Raw genomic sequence first — 23922 nt, forward strand, 5'->3', positions numbered from 1 at the left:
CCTATTACAGTACAGTACTGTACAGCTGATTATGTTAGTTGGGTACCTAGGCTAACTTTGTTGGACTTACAAACAAATTGGACTTATAAATGTGCTCTTAGAATGGAACTCGTTCATATGTAGGGGACTAACTGTATTAATTTTGAATCCTGCAACTTTACCAAATTCATTGATGAGCTCTACTTGGTTTTTGGTGGCATCTTTAGGATTTTCTATGTATAGTATATCATGATCCGCAAACAGTGACAGATTTACTTCTTCCTTTCCAATTTGGATTCAGTTTATTTCTTTTTCTTCTATGATTGCTGTGCTAAGACTTCCAAAACTGTGTTGAATAAAAGTGCTGAAAGTGCTCATCTTTGCCTTGTTCCTGAACTTAGATGGAATACTTTCAGCTTTTCACCACTGAACTTGACATTAGCTGTCGGTTTGTCATATATGGCCTTTACTATGTTGACGTATGTTGACGTATGTTTCCTCTATGCCCACTTTCTGGAGCGTTTTTACTGTAAATAGATGTTAAATTTTATCAAAAGCTTTTTCTGCTTCTATTGAGATGATCATATGGTTTTTACTCTTCACTTTGTTAATGTGTTGTATCACATTGATTGATTTGCGTATTTTGAAGAATCCTTACGTCCCTGGGATAAATCCCACTTGATCATGGTGTATGATCATTTTAATGTATTTTTGGATTTTGTTTGCTAGTATTTTGTTGAGTATTTTTGCATCTATGTTCATCAGTGATATTGGCCTGTAATTTTTCTTTTTTGGTATCTTTGTCTGGCTTTGGTATCAGGATGATGGTGGCCTTATAGAATGAGCTTGGGAGTGTTCCTTCCTCTGCAATTTTTTAGAATACTTTCAGAAGGATAGGTGTTAACTGTTCTTTAAATGTTTCATAGAATTCACCTGTGAAGCCATCTGGTCCTGGACTTTTGTCTGGGGGAAGTTTTTAAATCACTGTTTCAATTTCAGTACTTCTGATTAGTCTGTTCATATTTTCTTTTCTTCCTGGTTCAGTTGTATCTTTCTAAGAATTTCTCCATTTCTTCAAGGTTGTCCATTTTATTGGTGTATAGTTGTTTTGTTGTAGTCTCTTATTATCCTTTGTATTTCTGTGGTGTCAGTTGCAACTTCTCCTCTTTCATTTCTAACTTTATTGATTTGAGTGCTCTCTTTTTTTTCTTGATGAGTCTGGCTAAACTTTTATCAATTTTCTTTATCTTTTCAAAGAAATAACTTTTAGTTTCATTGATCTTTTCAATTGTTTTTTTTTGTTTGTTTATTTCATTTATTTCTGCTCTGATCTTTTGATTTCTTTCCTTCTACTAACTTTGGGTTTTGTTTGTTCTTCTGTCTTTCATTGTTTTAGGTGTAAGGTTAGGTTGTTTATTTGGGATTGTTCCTGTTTCCTGAGGTAAGATTGTATTGCTGTAAACTTCCCTCTTAGAACTGCTTTTGCTGCATCCCAAAGGTTTTGGACCATCATGTTTTTGTTGTCATTTGTCTTTAGGTGTTTTTTGATTTCCTCAGTGTTCCATTGGTTTAGTAATATATTGTTTAGCATCCACGTGTTTGTGTTTTTTACAGTTTATTTCCTGTGGTTGATTTTTAATCACATAGCCTTGTGGTCAGAGAAGATGCTTGATATGATTTCAGTTTTCTTAAATTGACTGAGGCGTGTATTGTGGCCCCAGATGTGATCTATCCTGGAGAATGTTCCATGTGCACTTGAGAAGAAAGTGTATTTTGGTGCTTTCAGATGGAATGTTCTAAAAATATTAATTAAGTCCATCTTTGTGTCATTTAAGGCCTGTGTTTCCGTATAGATTTTTGTCTGGATGATCTGCCCATTGATGAAAATAGGGTGTTAAAGTCCCCCACTATTATTGTGTTAATGTTGGTTTCTCCTTTTATGTCTGTTAGCATTTGCCTTATATATTGAGATGCTCCTATGTTGGGTGCATATATATTTACAATTGTTATATATTCTTTGATTGTTCCCTCGATCATTATGTAGTTTCTTTCTTTGTCTCTTGTAATGTTCTTTATTTTTAAGTCTATTTTGTTTGATATAAGTATTGCTACTCCAGCTTTCTTTTGATTTCCATTTGCGTGGAATACCTTTCTCCATCCCCTCACATTCAGTCTGTATGTGTCCCTAGATGTGAAGTGGATCTCTTGTAGATAGCATGTATACGGGTCTTGTTTTTGTATCCATTGAGCAAGTCTGTGTCTTTTGTCGGGAGCATTTATTTACATTTAAGGGAATTATTGATATGAATGTTTTTATTGCCATTTTGTTAATTGTTTTGGATTTGTATTTTAAGGTCTTTTTTCTTCCCTTCCTCTTTTGTTCTCTACTCTGGTGATTTGATGTCTATCTTTTTTTTTTTTTTTTGCGGTATGCGGGCCTCTCACTGTTGTGGCCTCTCCCGTTGCGGAGCACAGGCTCCGGACGCGCAGGCTCAGCGGCCATGGCTCACGGGCCCAGCCGCTCCGCGGCATATGGGATCCTCCCGGACCGGGGCACGAACCCGTATCCCCTGCATCGGCAGGCGGACTCTCAACCACTGCGCCACCAGGGAGGCCCTGATGTCTATCTTTAATGATGTGTTTGGATTGCTTTTTTTGTGTATCTATTACAGATTATTGGTTTGTGGTTCCCAGGAGGTTTTGATATAGAAGTCTATATATGTACAAGATTGTTTGAAGTTGCTGATCTTTTAATTTCAAAAGCAGTTCCAATATCCTGCATGTGTACTTTTCTCATGATTGTTGGTTTGTGTGTGGATGATTTCCTGCCTTTATGTTTGCCTTTACTGGTGAGCTTCCCCATTCATAATTTTCTTGATTCTAATTGTGGCCTTTTCTTTTCCACCTAGAGAAGTTCCTTCAGGATTTGTTGTAATGCTGGTTTGGTGGTGCTGAAATCTTAGTTTTTGCTTGTCTATAATACTTGATTTCTCTGTCAAATGTGAACAAGAGCCTTGCTGGGTAGAGTATTCCTTGTTTTAAATTTTTCCCTTTCGTTAGTTTAAATGTATTGTGCCTCTTTCTTCTGGTCTGCAGAGTTTCTGTTGAAAAATCAGCTGATAAACTTATGGGGGTTCCCTTATATGTTATTTGTTGCTTTTCCCTTGTTTTAATATTTTTTCTTTAATTTTTATCTGTCTGGTTAATATGTGTCTTGGTATGTTCCTCCTTGGGTTTATCTTGTATGGGACTCTGTGCTTCCTGGACCTGAGTGAGTGTTTCCTTTCTCACGTTAGAGAAGTTTTCAGCTATAATCTCTTCAAATATTTTCTCAGGCCCTTTCTCTTTGCCTTCTGGGACCCATATAATGCGAATGGTGGTGCATTTAATGTTGCCTCAGAGGTCTCTGAGACTGTCCTCATTTCTTTTCATTCTTTTTTCTTTAGTCTGTTCCATGACAGTGATTTCCACCATTCTGTCTTTGAGCTAACTTATTTGTTTTTCTGCCTCAGTTATTCTGCTATTGATTCTTCTACTGTATTTTTCATTCCAGTTATTGTATTCATGTTTGTTCTTTAAAAACACCTCATGCAACTTCTTCGTTTGTGCTGCCAATTTTTTCCCCCAAGACCTTAGATTATTTTTACTATCATTACTTTAAATTCTTTTTCAGTGAGTTGCCTGTCTCCACTTCATTTAGTTGTTCTTGTAGGTTTTTATCTTGTTCCTTCATCTGGAACGTATTTCTTTGCCATCTCATTTTGTCTAACTTTGTGTTTGTGGTCTCCGTAGCTCCTCTTGCTTCAGGTGTCTGCCCTCTTGTTGGTGACGCTGATCCTGAGGCTCATGCGGGCTTCTTGGTGGAAGGTACCAGTCCTTGCCCACTGGTGGGTGGAGCTGGGTCTTGTCCCTCTGGTGGGCAGGGCCATGTCAAGGGGTGTGTTTATAGGTGGCTGTGAGCTCAGTGTGGCTTTAAGGACCCTGTCTGCTGATGGGTGGGGCTGTTTTCCTATCCTGCTGGTTGTTTGGCCTGAGGCTTTTCATCACTGGAGCCTGCAGGCTGTTGGGTAGGGCCAGGTCTTGATGTCAAAATGGCAACCTTTAGGAGAGCTCACACTGATCAGTATTCTCTGGGGCCTCTGCCACCAGTGTTCTTGCCCCCACCATGAGCCACAGCTGACCCCCACCTCCCCCCCACCAGAAATCCTCCAAGACCCATAGGTAGTCCGGCCCCAGCTCCTATGGAGTTACTGCCTTATGCTGGGTCCCAGTGTATATGAAGCCTTGTGTGCGCCCTCCATGAGTGGAGTCTGTTTCCCCCAGTCCTGTGGAGCTCCTTCACTCAAGCCCCGCTGGCTTTCAAAGCCAAGTGCTTTTAGGGATTCCTCCTCCTGATGCCAGACCCTCTGGCTGGGAAGCCTGACATGGGGCTCACTCTTGTGGGAGAACCTCTGCAATATAATTAATTTTCCAGTTTGTGGGTTGCCCATCTGGTGGGTATGGGATTTGATTATGTCGCGAAAAGGCCCCTCCTGCCGTCTCACTTTGTTTTTTGTCTTTGAATGTAAAATATCTCTTTTGGTGGGTTCCAGTCTTCTTTATCGCTGATTGTTCAGCAGTTAGTTCTGATTTTGGTGCTTCTGCAAGAGGAGGTTAGCTCAAGTCCTTCTACTCTGCCGTGTTTTCTGGAATTGAGAGGCTGCTTTTAGTTTGGATGCTTGCTGTCTCTTTCCTCACTGTGTGCTTGCCACTATCCCCTTGATATGGGTGTGTAGGTACAGCCTTCCTTACATGCTCCCCGGATAGTAGGGGCAGCACATGGCACCTGGTGAAAGGTCTTGTGTGGGTGGCCACTCTCCACTCCTGGGACACTGGGGGCAGAGTGTGTTGCCTGGTCATGGGTCTCATATGGATGGCTGTTCTCATGCCCTCCTGAGACAGTAGGGGCAGGGCCTGCTCGTGGGTGTTCTATGGGCGACTACTCTCCACACCCTCTTGGGACAGTGGGGGCTGTGCTTGATGCCTGTTCATGAGTCTCGTATGGGCTGGTGCTATCTGTGCACTCCTGGGAAAGCAGGGGTAGAGCTTCACGCCCGCTTCAGGGGTCTCGTATGGGTGGCTGCTCTCCATGCACTCCTGGGACTGGGACAGGGCAAGGCCTGGCACCTGCTTGCAGGTCTTTTAGCAGCGGTCCATGCCAGCCTCAGGAGCCTGCCATGGTGGCAGTGACTCAGCACACTGCTGGAGCTACTGTAGTGGTGTCGTCTGGGAGCACTCACAGGGGAAAGAAACTCGTGGTGGGCCTAGTCCTTTCCCTGGGTCTGACCTCTGAAGCCTGAGCTTCAGCACTCAGCCCCCCTCCCACACCAACAGAGGAGTGTCTCAGGCTGGGGAAGGCAGTGTGGCAGTGCCGATCTTCTGTGCATGTTATTCTCCGTTTTGCCTTCTGCACACCAGTTGCTGCTCTCTCCTCTTAGGCTATGAAGCTACCCCTCCATACATTCTGATCTCCCTGTTGGTGAAGAGACTTCCCAGGGTGTGGGAACCTTTCCTCCTTCACAGCTCCTTCTTTAGCGTGCAGGACCCATTGCGATTCCTTCTTTTTCATTTTCCTTATATCCTACTTGGCTATGGGGAGGTTTTCTTGTGATCGGAAGTCTGAGGTCTTTTGGCATTTAGTAGACGTTCTATGTGAATTGTTCCACTAGTAGATGTATTTTTAATATTTTTGTGGGAGAAGGTGAGCTCTCCATGTCATACTCCTCTGCCATCTTGATCCCCTCCAGCCAGTCTGTGAACTTTGGTTGGAGCATTTAGTCCATTTACATTTAAGGTAATTACCAATATGTATGTTGTTATGGCTGTTTTTTAAAATTGTTTCAGACTTGTTTTTGTAGGTCTTTCTTTTTTTCCCCTTTTTAAATTTTACTCTCTTGTGAGTGGGTGATTATCTTTAGTGTTATGTTTGGATTCCTTTTGTCTTTTGTGTGTGTGTATCTATTACAGATTTTTGGTTTGTGGTTACCATGAGGTTTTTGTAGAGCAGTCTCTCTCTCTCTCTATATATATATATAACACACATATATATAACATATATATATATATAACACACATATATATATATATATGTATGTGATTGCTTTTAAGGTGTTAATCTCTTAATTTCAAATGCATTTTAAATGCCCTGCACTTGTACTCTTCTCCCCTCATGATTACTATTTTTGATACCATATTTTACATCTAATTGTTTTGTGTTTCCCTTAATTGCTTATTGTGGATGTAGGTGATTTTTACCACTTTAGTGTTTTCCCCTTCCTACTAGCTTTGCATATGGGTGATTTCCTACCTTTACTATGTTTGCTTTTACTGGTGAGTTTTTGCATTTTGTAATTTCCTTGTTTCTAGTTGTGGCATTTTCTTTTTTGCCTAGAGAAGTTCCTTTAACATTTGTTGTAAATCTCGTGTTGTGGTGCTTAATTCTTTTAGTTGTTGCTTATCTGTGAAGGTTTTAATTTCTCCATCAAATCTTATGAGACCCTTGCTGGGTATTTATTCTTGGTTGTAGGTTTTTCCCTTTCATCACTTTAAATATATATATCTTGCTACTCTCTTCTGGCTTGTGGAGTTTCTGCTGAAATATTAGCAGATAGCCTTATGGGAGTTACCTTGTAGGTTATCTGTTGCTTTTCAGTGTGTCTTGGCATGTTCTTTGAGTTCATCCTGTATGGGACTCTACATTTCCTGGACTTGAGTGCCTCTTTCCTTTCCCAGGTTAGGGAAGTTTTCAGCTATTATCTCTTCAGATATTTTCTCAGGCCCTTTCTCTCTTAACCTTCTGTGTCCCCTATCATGTGAATCTTACTGCAGTTGATGTTGTCCTAGAGGTGTCTTAAACAATGTCATTTTTCATTCTTTTTTCTTTTTTCTGTTCAGTGGGAGTCTAGGCAAGTTTTTAAACTCCATGCTACTAAAACTGACATGCATGTATAGAGTATATGCCCCATCCAATTTATTCTCTGTATACCATCAGAATGATTTTAAAGGGTTAAAAATTTTATTATTATTTTATAACTTCTCAAATATATACAAGTATAGTTTGTTTATATAGGATTCAGATGGTATAGCAATATATAGAACTGGAGTTGCAAATCCAAATAGCTGTGGGACCAGACAGGTAATGGAAATGAATGATAGGGGTCAGGGCATCCATACTGTGCTGTGGAAATGAAGCCCCTGTGGGGAAGGTCTTTCAGTTTTTTGTTTTTTGTTTTTTAAGAGAAGGTGAAAATGCAGAAATTGATGTGAAATCTACTAAAATGTGTACATTTATCCACATCACTTGCTTCTTTCCCACCAGCAGTTTTCTGTGTTCATATGTACTTGTTATATATGTATTTTTTCCTTTAACTAAAATACATGTCTATAGGAATTGTTTAGTCTATGAGAACTATTAACTAGCCCTTGATACTGTTAATTAAAATGTAGGTCAGATTTCACTATAACAAAATTACAAGGCCTTTCTAATTTAAAAATGTTTTTGAATGTCATTTGAACTGCTAGAAATACTACCCTTGCCCTCCAAACTGGGATCCTATAAGCTCCATACTATTAAAGTTGGTGGTAGATTTGTACTTTGAAATTCCCAAATTAAACTGTCATCTGCTTTTTGTAAATTATCATAAATGTAAATATGTGCATGGAAATAACATTCTAATTGTACAGAAAGTGAAATGAAGTTAAATTATCCCTTTTACTCTATCCCCTACAATAAGATCTAGTCCTCAAATACATTTGACCATTTTTTTTTCCATTTAATAATATGCGATATAGTTTACATACAATATAATGTATCATTTAATTTACATACAGTAAAATGCAATAGATCATCCTGTGCAGCCCAGTGAATTTTGACAAGTGCATATACCATTCTCTCTCCTTAGAAGTGACTCTCGTGCCCTGTCCTGGTCAACCCCCTTTATCCTAGATACAAACACTATTCTGATTTCATTATCATAAATTAATTTCACTTGTTCTGTAATTCCTTATTAGTGGAATTTTTCGTTATACACTCACAGTCTGGTCTCTTTTGGTTATGTTTTTGAGTAATATCCATGCTATCGGGTATACTGGTGGATTTTGTCATCTAATCGTTCATGGTATTCAGTTATATGAGTATATATGTACTTTGGTTATCAATTTGATTATCCAGCCTCATTGATGGACATTTGGGTTGTTTCCAGGACCTGTTATGAACAGAGCTATTGTAAACATGTATTTTCATTTCTCCTAAGAGGAAACTTGCAGCAGTATTGCTAGGTCACAGGGTAAACGTGTGTTTAACTTTATGGAGAACTAATATCCCCTTCAGTACTTGCAGTTGCTCTGCATTCTTGCCAACAATTGGTTGGTGTTGTCTTTTGATTTTACTGGTGGGCATATGGTAGTTTTTCCTTACGGTTTTAATTTGTATTTCCCTCATGAGCTCTTCTTCATATGTTTCGGTAAGAAGGGCCTGTTCAAGTAATTTACCCCTTTTTAACTGGGGTTTTATATTCTTTTCATAGTTTTGGTACAAATTCTTTTCAGGTAACTGTATTGTGAGTATTCTTTCCCAGTCTGTCTTATTTATTAACTTTTAATGGTACCATTCGACAAGCAGAAGCTTTTAATTTTGATGCAGTCTAATTTATCATATTGTACTTTCTAGATCCTATCTAAGAAACTTGGCTACCCCTCAGTTGCAAGGATATTCTTTAAGATTCTAGAATTTTTGTAGTTTTAGCTTTTCTGTGTAGGTCTGTGATCAATCTTGTTTTTTTGTATGTAGTACTTTGTAGGTCCTTGAGCTCCATTCTCTTGCCCATATTCTGTGTTCTCAACCCATACATTGAAAAGACTTTCTTTTGCTCATTGAGTATTTTTTAATTGAAAACTTTGTCTTTTGTAACAGTTTTAGAAAAACTGAATGGAAAGTATAGCATTCTCATATACATCACCTCCTTCCCACACCCCTCCCCCCAAAAAAACACCTCACATAAACATACTATTTCAGTTATTATTGACATACATACAGATGTACATTTGTTACAATTGTTGAGCCAATATTGATACATTATTAAAGTCTATAGTTTACAGTAGAGTTCACTCTTTGTAGTGTACATTCTTTGAGTTTTGACAAAGGTATAATGACATGTATCCAACATTACACTATCCTATGGAATAATTGGTCACTCCTCTAAACATCCTCTGTGCTCTACCTATTCATTGCTCCCTCCCTTGGAAACTATGGCAACTACTTCTTTTTATCTTTAACTGTCTCCATAGTTTTGCCTTTTCCAGAATGTCATATAGTGGAATCACAGAGTATGTAACCTTTTCAGATTGGCTTCTTTCACGTACAAATATGTGTTTAAGGTTCCTCCATGTCTTTTTCTTGGCTTGATAGCTTCTTTCTTTTTATTGCTGAATAATATTCTAATGTATAGATGTAGCACAGATTCTTCAGACCATCCAGAAAGTACCATTCTGGAATCCAGACTCCTTATAAGGAGACAAGTAAGTTTTATTCTGTCACATGTGGAAGGAGGTACTGCCATTAAACAACACTGTATATGTGTTATTATTTCTTACAGTTTTATAATTCAAAATATGTGATTTAAAAAAAAATGCTTCAGGTTTTCATTCATATACTTTATATATGTTGATTCCAAGGGGAATAGAAAACTAAGTTTCTTGGAAATTTAACCTTAAAATCATATTTTTTGATTACAAAAATCTATGATAAAATATATAAAATACATAAAATCATATATAAAATCATGTTTTATTGTTATAAAATCATATATTGTTATTGTTATTTAGTTTTAAAGCTTCTAGTAATGTTATGGTTTAGTTAAAATAGCCATGCTCAAGGTGAGCTTTCTAAAAACTCTACAGTGTTCCTAAAGTGGTATTTTAGTGTAATATGTGGTAAGCTTTAAATGAGTATCAACTTTTTCAATATTGAATTATACCATTATTTTGATATTTTCTATTTGAAGACTGTAAAGTTTGTTTCACCTTTTAACTCTTTGGCTCTCTTCTTGATGTAATACTCTTTTTTCCTTCTTCTCAGGGTACAGTTAATAAAGTGTCTTCCAGCCACATTGGCTGTTTAGTACACGGGTGCTTCAATGCCTCCATTCCTAAACCTGAGCAGATGCCAGCCGAACAGTGGCAGACTCTGGAGATAAACATGGGTGATGAACTAGAATTTGAAGTATTTCGTTTAGACTCAGATGCTGCTGGAGTATTCTGCATTCGGGGAAAACTAAATATCACTAGGTCAGTTCCAAATCACATTATTGTCATTTTGATACTTAATCGTTTCTATTAATTCTGAATTTAGGGAACATAAATCCTGCTTTTAAAAAGTTAATCTTTTTACTGGAATATTTGTACTTTCAAACCATAAAGTCAACATAAATATGAATCATAAGTGCTCTGACAGTGCATTGAATATTCTAAAGCTCTAACTGGTCTGCATTTTATTAATCCAATTTTTTATTGTCTGGTTTGTTGGTAATCTTTTTACAAGTTGATCCCTGAACTTGAGACTACTAGAAGCTTAATCGTATTGCATAACAACTATTACCGTTTTGTTTTTACAGAGTTGAAACAAAAATAATTATTTTATTATTGTCATTATACCACGTAGATCATTTAATTTCTGTATTTTTCTTGTTTGGAATTCTTGTAAGAATTACTTTGATCCTGAGCCTGGGTTCATGGGAGCCAAGTTTAATGGCGGGCGGCGGGGGGGGTGAAACTTTCCCATCCTGTGTTAGCAACTTTTTCTAGATTCTGCCTTGATAAGGCCTTGATAAATAACAAGAGTATGGGTTAAAGTTCTAGAGCAGCTGTCCAAAAGAACTTTCTGTGATGGTAGAAATGTGCTATATTTGTGCAATATAGCTTGTTGCTCAAGCCTCACTCTTGGGCAACTGAAATGTGACTAGTGTGACTGAGGAAGTGAATTTTTTAAGTTATCTTATTGAAATTTCTTAAATTTAGATAGTTATAATAGTTATAGGTGGCTAGTGCTACTGTATGGGACAGCAGTTCTATAGAGAGGGGGCTACTTCATTGATCCTTGTTTTCATAAAATATTCACAACTTTGAAGTCATACTGCTTCAGCATAGGTTAAGAACAATGAACTATTACTTGAAACAAGGATTGAGGTAGTAGATAGGAAACTCCAATACTTTGATAGATATAGAAGGTTTTTTTTTCCTATCAGATGTCACTGGTTTGGCTGGTAAGGCTGGGTATGGTGATGTTTAGTGTTCAGTTTGTTTTTCTGAACCAAGCTAAAATTTAGAAGCCATGTTTTTGACAAAAGTTTATGTCATTTTTATGTGTGAAATAGTCTAGGAAAAGTACTTGGGAAACAAAAAATTCAACATTTCCGAGACATGTCAATGTGCTGGGAGATAACAGGATAGAATATTCGAAATTTGTGTCCTAGGTATGTTATCTTGTACTACTGTCATGTGGGGAATATTCTTGATCTTATTTTGTTCTTTCATTTTTGCTTAATGTTCTGTAAATGTTTTAAACTGTTAATTTATAGTTTACAAACCAAGTGCTCTGCAGTTTCTGAAGAAGTAACAGAAACTGGCACTGAAGAAGCTACTGAAAAACCTCGAAAGAAGAAAAAGAAAAAGAAGAAAGACCCAGAGCCATATGAAGTGGAAAGTGGTACCACAGAGCTAGCGGATTTTGCAGATGTTACCATGAAGGAAGAGACAGATCTGCAGATTAATAACAATGTGAATGGCCTCTGGGAGGAAGAGCCAAAGAAGAAGAAGAAGAAAAAGCACCAGGACCTTGTTTTCCAAGGCAGTGACTCCAGTGGTTACCAAAGTGACCATAAAAAGAAAAAAAAGAAAAGAAAGCACAGTGAGGAGGCTGAATTTACACCACTTTTGGAACATGCACCTAAAAAGAAAAGGGAAAAGTAATTTTCTTTAGTGCATTTTAAATATGATTTGGTTTTTTAAAAATTGATTTACACAAAACAGATGACTAAAGTTTGAACTATGAAATGTTTTGTATTCCAATACTTTGCAAAACAGGGAATGTTTGATTAGGAGTTGAGTTTTTGGTGCTAAAACAAAACAGATAAATATGGGAAATGCCAGTATTATTAAAGTGCCATTTTACTGTATACAGAATAGAAAGGTAAGAGCTGCCCGCAATCTCAACTCCTCCTTCAATTCTTCCAGTGATACATTCTAAATAAATGATTTCTACAGTCTGCAAAAGGACTTTTAAAATACAATGTTATTTCATATCATACAGAATGAGTTTTGAGCTTGGGTTTTGTTGTTGTTACAGGTTTCACATTTAGTCATGATGTTACATGACATGCTATTTTGCTTTAATTTCTTTTATCATGGCTACTACAGTATTTCTACTGTTTAACTTACAATGGTTTGCCAAAGGAGTTTCTGAAGTTTCCAGAGCTCTTAAGAACTTTGCCACTACTGACTGTGTGGTAGGAAACAATATTCACTATTCTTTTCTTCTAGGTGCATGTATGTTGTTTTCCTTTTTCTCTCAGTCTAAGAGGTTGAGGGAGAGGCTGTTTTCTGACACTTGTTCGTTTGTGCCTCAACCATTCTGCTTTTGTTAGGTGTTGGAGAGGAGGAGAGTCTGCTGAAGACAGGAAAATGTGATTATGACTAGTGGGGAATTTCCCTACTTTTAACATTTGAGTTAAGCTACTAGAAATTATTATGAAGAGAAAACAGCTATTCACTGCTTTCACTGAGAAAATGTGGAATATGTCTTAACTATTGGAAAACAGTGAAGAATGAAATGACAAGCTGGTTCAGCCTGATAATCAATGCAAGGTCGTATTCATTCATTTAACAGGTATTTGATGATCTGTGTGGAAAACACATTCTGCTAAGGTCCAGGGGTATAATGGCAAACAAGGTAGAAATAATTCCTTCCCTCATGGAATGTCATAGGAAAAACAGATGCACATACACAATATAAGTAAGAAAATACAGAAAAATACTAATTGTGGTATGTGCTACAGAGAAAAAGAAGATTGTCTGTCTACTCACTGTTAGTTGTGATCCATGGCAGCCATTTTCATTGCCATTTATCTAGTATCAGATATAGTACTTACTGGTCTTACATTGTTTAATGTTTGTTAATGTATGGGTTCCCATAGTAGTAGGTCCAAATCTGTAATGATAGAATATAGTATTTGGAGAGTGGCAGTCATTCACAATGTTTGTCTACAAGCACATGTGCCAGACAGTGGAAATGTGCAGGCCAGTATCTTTCCTTATCATTAGGTTCCTGTGGGTAATTTAGCCCTCAGAATGTAGCTAGTCCAAATAGAGATGAGGTATCAGTATAAAATACACATCAGATTTTGAAGAGGTACAAAGAAATAATGTAAAATATCTCAATTTTGTATATTGGTGAGATTATAATATTTTGGTACAGTGGGGTAAATAAAATGCTACAATTAAATCAGCTTTTTTCATTTTTTTTTTTTTTTTTTGCGGTACGTGGGCCTCTCACTGCTGTGGCCTCCCCCGTTGCGGAGCGCAGGCTCAGCGGCCATGGCTCACGGGCCCAGCCACTCCACAGCACGTGGGATCTTCCCAGACCGGGGCACGAACCCATGTCCCCTGCATCAGCAGGCAGACTCTCAACCACTGCGCCACCAGGGAAGCCCCTCATTTTTTTTTTTAAAGATTAAAAATTGCATCTGAGGGGCCCACATTATCTTTGTTTTGGACAGCACTGGTTTAAAGGAAGGATGATTTGAAAAAGATTTAAAACAAGCTATACCATATTCTCAAGAGTTTAATGTACTACCATACCCAGAAAATGTCTTATAAATACTTCCTTTAAATTTAAATACATAAAATTATTATGTCTGACTTAATGTGAAAAATTAATGTTTAGTGAAACAATTCTAAATCCCTTCTGGTAAATACTAAGGAAGCTGTTAAATTGATGCTATTCATGGAAAAATACTTTATGGCTTAGCAAAATAAATTCCCACATATTTATTGTATTTTGCTTCAGTTGCTGCTTCTGTTAATGTTGTATTTTAAAATAATTTGCATCTTTGAAGAAAAACGTATGCTGAACTTGAAACTAGATTTATTCATGTTTTTCACAATGTCAGTAGCTTTGAAAAGGCAGATCTGGTCATTTGCCTTGCCTACAATAAAGTGACAATGACAGTTGCTTTTATCTGATACAGAAACCTCTGATGATGGTATCTTCCATATATCCTTCAAAACACTTCTCACATGCTACACTAATCTAGGTTTTTCCTTTTTATCTTGGAATTTGCTCATTAAAATTCTCTAGCCTAGGCTAGACCCCTTATCCTCTCTTCAGTTCCTATTAATCATTAATCACTGGGAATAAACAGAAGTTTGAAATGTTTTCAAGGCTCTGGTCACCACAACACCAATCACACCCTCTATCAAGGGGATAATGGCCAGCACATACTGAGGAAAAATGTGGCAGGCATCCATACTGAAAACAGCCCTCCAAAAATATTAGACTCATACAGGCTACAGAGGGATGCTCCCACATAAAAACAGCCCTTCACAGTAGATAAGTTTCTCCTAAATTCACAGAGGAATATAAGTAAAATGAAGAAGCAGAGGAGCCAGTCCCAATAAAAGAACAAGAGAAAAGCCCCTGAAAGAAAGAATAATGAAACAGACCTCTCCAGTCTACCAGATCCTGAATTTAAAAAGGAGGTAATAAAAATACTGAAGAAATCAAAGGCTATCAATAGAAATGCACTAGAACCAGAAACTATAAAGAGGAGCCCATTAAAATTAGAAAACTCATTTACCAAGATGAAAGCTGAGCTAAAGGCAATGAATAGCAAACTAATGCAGAATTAATACGTGATCTAGAAGATATAATAATGGAAATCTATTAGAACAGCAGACAAATGAAAAAAAATGAAAGCAATATATGAGGCCTATGAGATAATATCAAGTCGGCCAATCTACACATAATTGGGATGCCAGAAGGAGAAGGAAGAGAAACAGGAATGGAAAATGTATTTGAAGAAATTATGGCTGAAAACTTCTCACAATTAAAGAGAGATCCAGGTACAGGAAGCACGGAGGGTCTCAGACAAGATGAACCCAAACAGACCTACGCCAAGACATATATTAAAATGGCAAAAGTTAAAGAGAGGATTCTAAAGGCAGCAAGAGAAAAAGAGTTAGTTAAAAGGGAACCACCTTAAGGCTATCAGCTAGTTTCTCTACAGAAACATTGCAAGTCAGAAGGGAGTCTCAAGATACATTCAAAATCCTGAAAAGGAAAAACCTGCAACCTAGGATACTCTACCCAGCAAGATTATAATTTAGAATAGGAGAGAGAAAGAATTTCTCAGAGAAGCAAATTTTAAAAACTAAAGTAATACTAAACTTAACCTGAAAGAAATATTGAAAGGTCTTCTCTAAATAGAAAAGAAGCAAAAATCTACAGAAAAGAAATCACAATTGTAAATTACTTAAATAAGACAGTACATAGATTTTTTTTAATCAAAAAAATTTGTGAAAGTGAAAATAACTACAATGAATAGCAAAAGGATAAACATAAAAATGTAAAAGAGGACAGAAAAATCATAAAATGGGAAGGGGAGTAAGAAAATGTAGTTTTTTGTTTATTTTTTTTTAGAATGTGTTTGATCCTGTATGACTGCAAGTAGATATAGTAATGGGTTAACATACGTGAGAAGCTGGGTAACCACAAATCAAAAACATACAATAGATTCACAAAAACCAAAAAGGAGAGAACTCAGGCATAATATAAAAGAAAGCCATCAAACCACAAAAGGAAAAACAAAAAGGAAGAAAGAAGAAATACAAAATCAACTGGAAAACTAGGTTTAAAATGGCAATAAATACATGTCTACAAATAACTACCTTAAATGTTAATAGAGTAAATGCTCCAAGCAAAAGACAGAGTGGCAGATTAGATGATAAAACAAGAGCATACAATATGCTGCTTACAAGAGACCCACATTAGGGCAAAGGACACACACAAACTGAAAGGGGATGGAAAAAGATTTCATGCAAATGGAAATGAAAGCAGTGGTAGCAATAATTATATCAGACAAAATAGACTTTAAAACAAAGGCTACAAAGAAAGATAAAGAAATGACACTATATAATGATAAAATGATCAATACAAGAAGAGGATATTACACTTGTTAGCACATATAAGAGCACCTAAATACATAAAACAAATACTAACAGCCATAAAGAGAGAAATTGATGGGAATACAATAGTAGAAGACTTTAATACCCCACTGACATCAGTAGATCATCCACACAGAAAATCAATAAGGCAACAGAGATCCTAAATGACGGAAGAGTCAGACTTGATATTTTCAGTACATTATATCCATAAAAACTAGAATATACATTCTTTTCAAGTGCACATGGAACCTTCTCTAGGAGAGACCACATACTAGGAAAGAAAACAAGCCTCAACAAATTTAAGAGGATAGAAATTATTTCAAGTATCTCTTCTAACCAAAATGGCATGAAACTAGAAATCAACCACAGAAAGAGAAATGAGAAAAAATGATTATATGGAGACTAAACAACATGCTACTAAATAAACCAATGGGTCAACAATGAAATCAAAAGGAAATTTTTAAAATACCTTGAGACAAATGACATCGGAAACACAACCATACAAAATCTATGGGATGCAGTAGAAAGCAATCCTAAGAGGGCTGTTCATAGTAAGACAAGCCTTCCTCAAAAAAATAGAAACATTTCAAATAAACAACCTAACCTAACCTACCACCTAAAAGAGTTAGAAAAAGAAGAGTAAACAAAACCTAAAGTTAGCAAAAGGATGGAAATAAAGATTAGAGAGGAAATACATTTTTGGGGTTTTTTTTTTTGTTTTATTTTTTTGAGGTACACAGGCCTCTCACTGTTGTGGCCTCTCCCATTGCGGAGCACAGGCTCCGGATGTGCAGACCCAGCAGCCATGGCTCACGGGCCCAGCTGCTCCGTGGCATGTGGGATCTTCCTGGACCGGGGCACGAACCCATGTCCCCTGCATCAGCAGGCGGACTCTCAACCACTGCGCCACCAGGGAAGCCCAAAATAAGTATTTTTAAAAAAACAATAGAAAAAGTCAATAAAACCAAGAGCTGATTTTTTGAAAGGGTAAACAAAATCAACAAACCTCTGGTCAGGCTCACCAGGAAGAAAAAGAGAGGACCCAAATAAAATAAATGAAAGAGGAGAAATAACCACCAATACTGCAGAAATACAAAAAAAAATAATAATACTATGAACATATATAAAATTATATGCTAACAAAATTGGACAACTGGAAGAAATGGACAAATTTCTAGAAACATTCAGCCCACAAAAAGCTGAATCAAGAAGAAATAGATAATTTGAAAAAACCGATATGTGAAGTAGAATCTAATTTAAAAAACAAAGCAAACAAACAAAACCTCCCGACAAAAGTCTAGGACTGGATGGCTTCACTGGGGAAATCTACCAAACATTCAAAGAAGAACTTACACTGATCCTTCTCAAACTCTTCCAAAAGATTAAAGAGGAAGGAACATTCCCAAAAGCATTCTAGGAAGACACCATCACCCTGATACCAAAACCAGGAAAAGCCATTACCAGAAAAGAAAATTAAAAGCCAATATCTTTGATGAGTATAGATGTAAAATTCTTCAACAATATATTAGCGGACCAAATCCAACAACACATAAAAAATATCATAAACCACAGTCAAGTTGGATTCATCCCAGGGTCATAAGGAATGGTTCAACATACACAAGTCAATCAATGTGATACAAAAGAAAACATCAACAAAAGATAAAAACCATGTGATATCAATAGATGTAAGAAAAACGTTTGATAAAATTCAACATCCATTCGTGATAAAAACTCTCATCAAAGTGGGTAGAGAGGGAACATATCTCAACATCATAAAACCTATTTATGACAAACCCACAGCCAGCGTAATACACAACAGTGAAAAGCTGAAAGCCATCCCACTAAAATCTGCAACAAGACAAGGATGCCCAGTCTCATCACTTTTCAGCATAGTATTGGCAGTCCTAGCTACAGCAATCAGACAAGGAAAAGAAATGAAAGGTATCCAAATAGGAAGGGAAGAGGTAAAATTGTCATTATATGCAGATGAAATGATACACTATGTAGAAAATTCTAAAGACTCCACACAAAAACTACTAGAACTGATAAATTCAGCAAAGTAGCAGGATACAAGAATAATACAGAAATCTGTTGCATTTCTTTACACTAATGAACTGTCAGAAAGGGAAAATTTTTTTTTTAATCTCAAAGTTACATCAAGAAAAAAAACTTTAGAACAAACCTGATCAAGGAGGTGAAAGACATATATGCTGAGAACTATAAAACACTGATAAAGGAAATTTTAGGTCATTTAAAGAAATGGCAAGAATATCTCATACTCTTGGTTTGGAAGAATTAATGTTAAAACGGCCACGCTACCCAAAGCAATCTACAGACTTAATGCTATCCTTATCAAATTACCCATGACATTTTTCACAAAACTAGAACAAATAATCCTAAAATTTGTATGGACCCATAAAAGACCCAGAATTGCCAAAGCAATCCTGAGGGAAAAGAACAAAGCTGGACGCATTACCCTCCAAACTTCAGACATACTACAAAGCTACAGTAATCAAAACAGCATGATGCTGGCACAGAAACAGACATATGGATCAATGGAAAGATTAGAGAGCCCAGAAATAAAATCACACACCTATGGTTACCTAATCTAAGACAGGGGGCAAGAATATATAATGGAGAAAAGACTGTCTCTTCAGCAAGCAGTGTTTGGGAAAGCTGGACAGCTGTATATCAATTAATGAAGTTAAAATACTCCCTCACTCCTACACAAAACTAAAGTCAAAATGGTTTAAAGACTCAAATATAAGACTTGACACTAGATGACAACATTGGAAAAACATTCTCTGACATAAATTGTGGCAATGTTTTCTTAGGTCAGTATCCGAAGGCAAGAGAAATAAAAGCAAAAATAAACAAATGAGACCTAATCAAACTTATAAGTTTTTGCACATCAAAGGAAAATGTAAAGAAAATGAAAAGACAACTGACAGACTGGGAGGAAATATTTGCAAATGACGTGACCAACAAGGGACTAATTTCCAATCTGTACAAAGAGCTCATACAGCTCAACATAAAAAAAAAAAACAAATAGGGACTTCCCCGGTGGCACAGTGGTTAAGAATCTGCCTGCCAATGCAGGGGACACAGGTTCGATCCTGGTCCAGGAAGATCCTACATGCCGCGGAGCAACTAAGCCTGTGCGCCACAACTACTGAAGCCCACACACCACAACTACTGAGCACACATGCCGCAACTACTGAAGCCCACGTGCTCTAGGGCCCATGTGCCGTAACTGCTGAGCCCATGTGCTGCAACTACCAAAGCCTGAAGCCTAACGAAGCTCTAGTACCTAGAGCCTGTGCTCTGCAACAAGAGAAACCACTGCAATGAGAAGCCCACAAGCCGTAACTAAAGAAAGCCCGAGAGCAGCCACAAAGACCCAATGCAGCTGTAAATAAATAAATAAATAAATTTAATCACTAAAACAAACAACCCAATCAAAAAATGGGAAGAAGACCTAAAAGACATTTCTCCAAAGAAGACAGACAGATGACCAACAGGCCCATGAAAAGATGCTCAACATCACTATTAGAGAAATGCAAATGAAAACCACAGTGAAGTATCACTCACATAGGTCAGAATGGCCATCGTTAAAAAGTCTACAAACAATAAATGCTGGAGAGGGTGTGGAGAGAAGGGAACCCTCCTACACTGTTGGTGGGAATGTAAATTGATACAGCCACTATGGAGAAAAGTATGGAGGTTCCGTAAAAAACTAAAAATAGACCTACCATATGATCCAGCAATCCCATTCTTGGACATATATCTGGAGAAAACCATAATTCAAAAAGATACATGCACCCCAGTGTTCACTGCAGCACTATTTACAGTAGCCAAGGCATGGAAGCAACCTAAGTGTCCATTGATAGATGAATGGATAAAGAAGATGTGGTACATATACATAATGGAATACTACTCAGCAATATAAAGAATGCAATAATGCCATTTGCAGCAACATGGAAGGACTTAGAGATTATCATAAGTGAAGTAAGTCAGAGGAAAACACATATAAGATATCACTTATATGTGGAATCTAAAATACGATACAAATTAAGTTATTTACAAAGCAGAAACAGACTTACAGACATAGAAAACAAACATGGTTACCAAAGGGGAAGGCGGGGAGGGATAAATTAGGAGTTTGGGATTAGCAGATACAAACTACTATATTAAATAAACAACAAGGTCCTACTGTACAGCACAGGGAACTATATTCAATATCTTATAATAAACTATAATGGGAAAGAATATGTAAAAGAATATATCTATCTGAATATATATATATATATATATATATATACATATATCTGAATCACTTTGCTGTACACCAGAAGCTAACCCAACATTGTAAATCAACTATACTTCAGTTAAAAATTTTTTTAGCAAAAGTGTTGGTGAGAATGTGGAGAAATTTTACTGATGGGAATTTTACATGGTATAGCCACAGTTCCTCAAAAAGTTAAACATAGTTACCGTAAGTCCCAGCAATTCCACTCTTAGATATTGAATATATACCCAAGAAAAGTGAAAACATATGTCCATACAAAGAAATGTACGTGAATGCTAATAGCAATACTCACAATAGCCAAAAAGTGGAGACCACCCAAACGTCTATGGACTGATGAGTTGTGTATGCATACGATGAAATATTACTCAGCCATGGAAAGGAATGATGTACTGACTCATGCTACAACATGGATGAACCTTAAAAAATGGTAAGAGAAAGAAGCCAGACACAAAAGACTATACGTTGTATGATTCCATTTACACAAAATGTTCCCAATAGGCAAATCCATAGAAAGCAACTTAGTGGTTGCCAGGGAGTGGGAAGAGGAGGGAATTGGGACTGACAGCTAATGGGTGCAAAATTTCTTTTTGGGGTGATAGAATGTTCTAGACCAGGTCATGGTTACACAAAATCTGAACATACAAAAAAACTTAACTGTATTATTTTTTAAGTGATGAATTTAGTTATGTGAATTTTATCTCTAAAATGTTTTTAAATAAAATAAAAATAACAAACACTAAAAAAAAAAGCTCAGATATTTGGTCTAAACTGTTTTCTCTCTCAGACCTTTGCCTTGGCAACAGTAAATAACTTCTTGGTATTGTTTTGTCTTCTTCTTTCAAATAAATATTTAGTACACTGTATCATCTTAAAGCCCAGTTGCCTTTCCTCAGACATTAGACTGATAAACTTGTTCCTACTTATGTTAATTTGGTAACTTGCCCTGAACTTATATGCAAGTTTTTGTAAGGCAAAAATTTAGTAAATTATAAAATGCAGTAATTAAGAATAGAAGCAAAATCAGCAAATATATATATGTGCAACCAGGATTTCAAGAGCAAATAAGCTGCAGTCTCAAGCAGTTTTAAGTAATTAGTTCCACATTTATTGGACATAATTAGAAAATGCTCTGGTACTTGTTGACTCAAGGAGAAATCAGGACAAATGAAATGCCAATGCTTGCCTTGGTAAACAGAGATACAAGGTAATACATCCATTAAAAAGGACCATGATTTAGAATTTAAAATTAGAATGTGTTAGTAAATATAATGATCTACAAATTTATGAGATTATGATCAGGAAAGGAAAGAAATTTAAACACCATGTGTCTAATACATGAAAGAAGTCCCTGTTAATCCTACGTCCCACCATATTTTGTTACAGTCTAATGTCTTTCAGATTTGGTTGTCTGTAGCCCAGATCACCAGTTAAGGAAGATTCTTATATCAAAAAACATATTTTGTGTGGGTATTCAAGCATATGTGCAAGGAAGCCTGAAAGAATACTAATCCTCCAAAATGAATGATTATATAAAAATATTTCAATATCTCATGTTCTAAGATATTCATACCCACATTTTATTCATTGCTTTTAAATAACCTTTGCATATTAAATGACAGTGTTTTAACCTCATGAGGGTTGAGTAAAGCAAACTTGACCCTGAATCAGTTCCTGATTCTTATCTATTTGTTACTTTGAACAATTTCACTTACTTCCCTAGGGTGTGGTCCTTTACCTGTAAAATGAGAACACTGAATTGGGAGCTAGATGACCTATAGGTTCCTCTCAGTTATAAAGTCCTGAATGACACTGATAATGCTGTCTTTGTAAATAGTTTATTATGTACTTGAAATTTCATTTACCTACTTGCATCTGTTAAGAACTATAAAGAGTCTGAGATTTTAACCTATTTGCCAGCTAACAAGTTAGTCTGCCACAGTTTCATGGATGCTGACATAAGACGTCAGAGACACAGGGATTTTATTACTCATGGCACATCAAGAAGCATGATATTATATATGGAATGGATAAATGACAAGGTCCTACTGTACAGCACAGAGAACTATATTCAGTATCCTATGATAAACCATAATAGAAAAGGATATATAAAAAAGGAATATGTATATATGTATAACTGAATCACTTTGCTGTACAGCAGAAATTGACACAACATTGTAAATCAACTATACTTCAATAAAATAAAAATTTTTTAAAAAGCCGCATGAGCTTCGTTTTTTTTTTTTGGTTTTTTTTTTTTTTTTTTTTTTGCGGTACGCGGGCCTCTCACTGTTGTGGCCTCTCCCCTTGTGGAGCACAGGCTCCGGACGTGGGCCATGGCTCACGGGCCTAGCCACTCCACGTCATGTGGGATCTTCCCAGACCGGGGCACGAACCCGTGTCTACTGCATCGGCAGGCGGACTCTCAACCACTGCACCACCAGGGAAGCCCTGAGCTTCTTGTTTGTGTCAGTTCCCCTTGCCCAGCAAGTCCACTGGGGACAGTGCTGAGGGCCCTATTTGGATGCTGTATGTGAAGAAAGCTTGTGTCACAGCTAAGAAATGCTATGCTTAGTGACTAGTCATTTATAAGGGTTGCAAGCAAACCTGCCCAACTTTTGCTGCAATGGGAGACGTTATCTTTATTACACTGGACGATGAACAAACCTGGCCTCTGCTGTTGAGGGAGACACTGTTTTTATTTTCTAAGGCTTTAGCTATTTAAACATCCTTGAAAAGCTAGTCTGGAGCAAAAGCTGTGAGTGCCACTTGTTCACAAGATGCGCAGAAATGCAAGAGACTTGTGGAAAACTGTCTTCTGCTACCAGCTTACCCCAAAAGATAAGGTCAGTTATTATCTTCTAATTTAATGTATACTATATATCATTACAGATTGATACAATTTATGCAAATATATATTATATACTCAATTTAGAATCCATGGTTTCAACTTTAATATGAAACTAATCACTGATTCTTCTTATTTAATGGATTTATCTTTAGAAAACAAAGTGCTTACTCTTATTTTGTTTCTTATTTTAAAACTAATGCATGTCAAAATGCTAACATCTTGGTGCATGACACATTTATACATATATTCACTCACACATACTAGTGGATATATGCTAATTTTTCTAGCAGTCCCATTAAATTAGCATTTTCCACCTTTTTAGAAACCACCTCACCTCTACATGGATTCACAGAGGGTGGTGAAATCATGGGACCCAGTACTGGGGCCCCATCTGACCCCATCCCATGAATCATGGGCTCTGAAATAACGATGTGATTATGCAAACAGCAGGGGAGATTTGTGAGTACTAATTTTGATCCTGTAGGAGAGAAGGTTGCATTCTTATCTCCGGGATCATTCAACCTCCATGGGA

At 36.8% G+C, this 23922-nt stretch overlaps 1 protein-coding gene across 1 annotated transcript in view; it reads left to right on the top strand.

The window, feature by feature from the left end:
• POLR1F (RNA polymerase I subunit F) overlaps window positions 1-22720 on the top strand; it is a 30835-nt gene extending 8115 nt beyond the window's left edge. Inside the window, exons 3-4 of the mRNA XM_081244279.1 lie at window positions 10094-10302; window positions 11592-22720. Of these exons, the coding sequence (XP_081100405.1) occupies window positions 10094-10302; window positions 11592-11982 (600 nt within the window). The 3' untranslated portion in view covers window positions 11983-22720. The remainder of the gene's footprint in view (window positions 1-10093; window positions 10303-11591) is intronic.
• The last annotated feature ends 1202 nt before the right edge of the window (window positions 22721-23922 follow it).

This window comes from Mesoplodon bidens (genome assembly GCF_964165515.1).
Source record: "Mesoplodon bidens genome assembly, chromosome: 9".
Lineage (NCBI taxonomy): Eukaryota > Metazoa > Chordata > Mammalia > Artiodactyla > Ziphiidae > Mesoplodon > Mesoplodon bidens.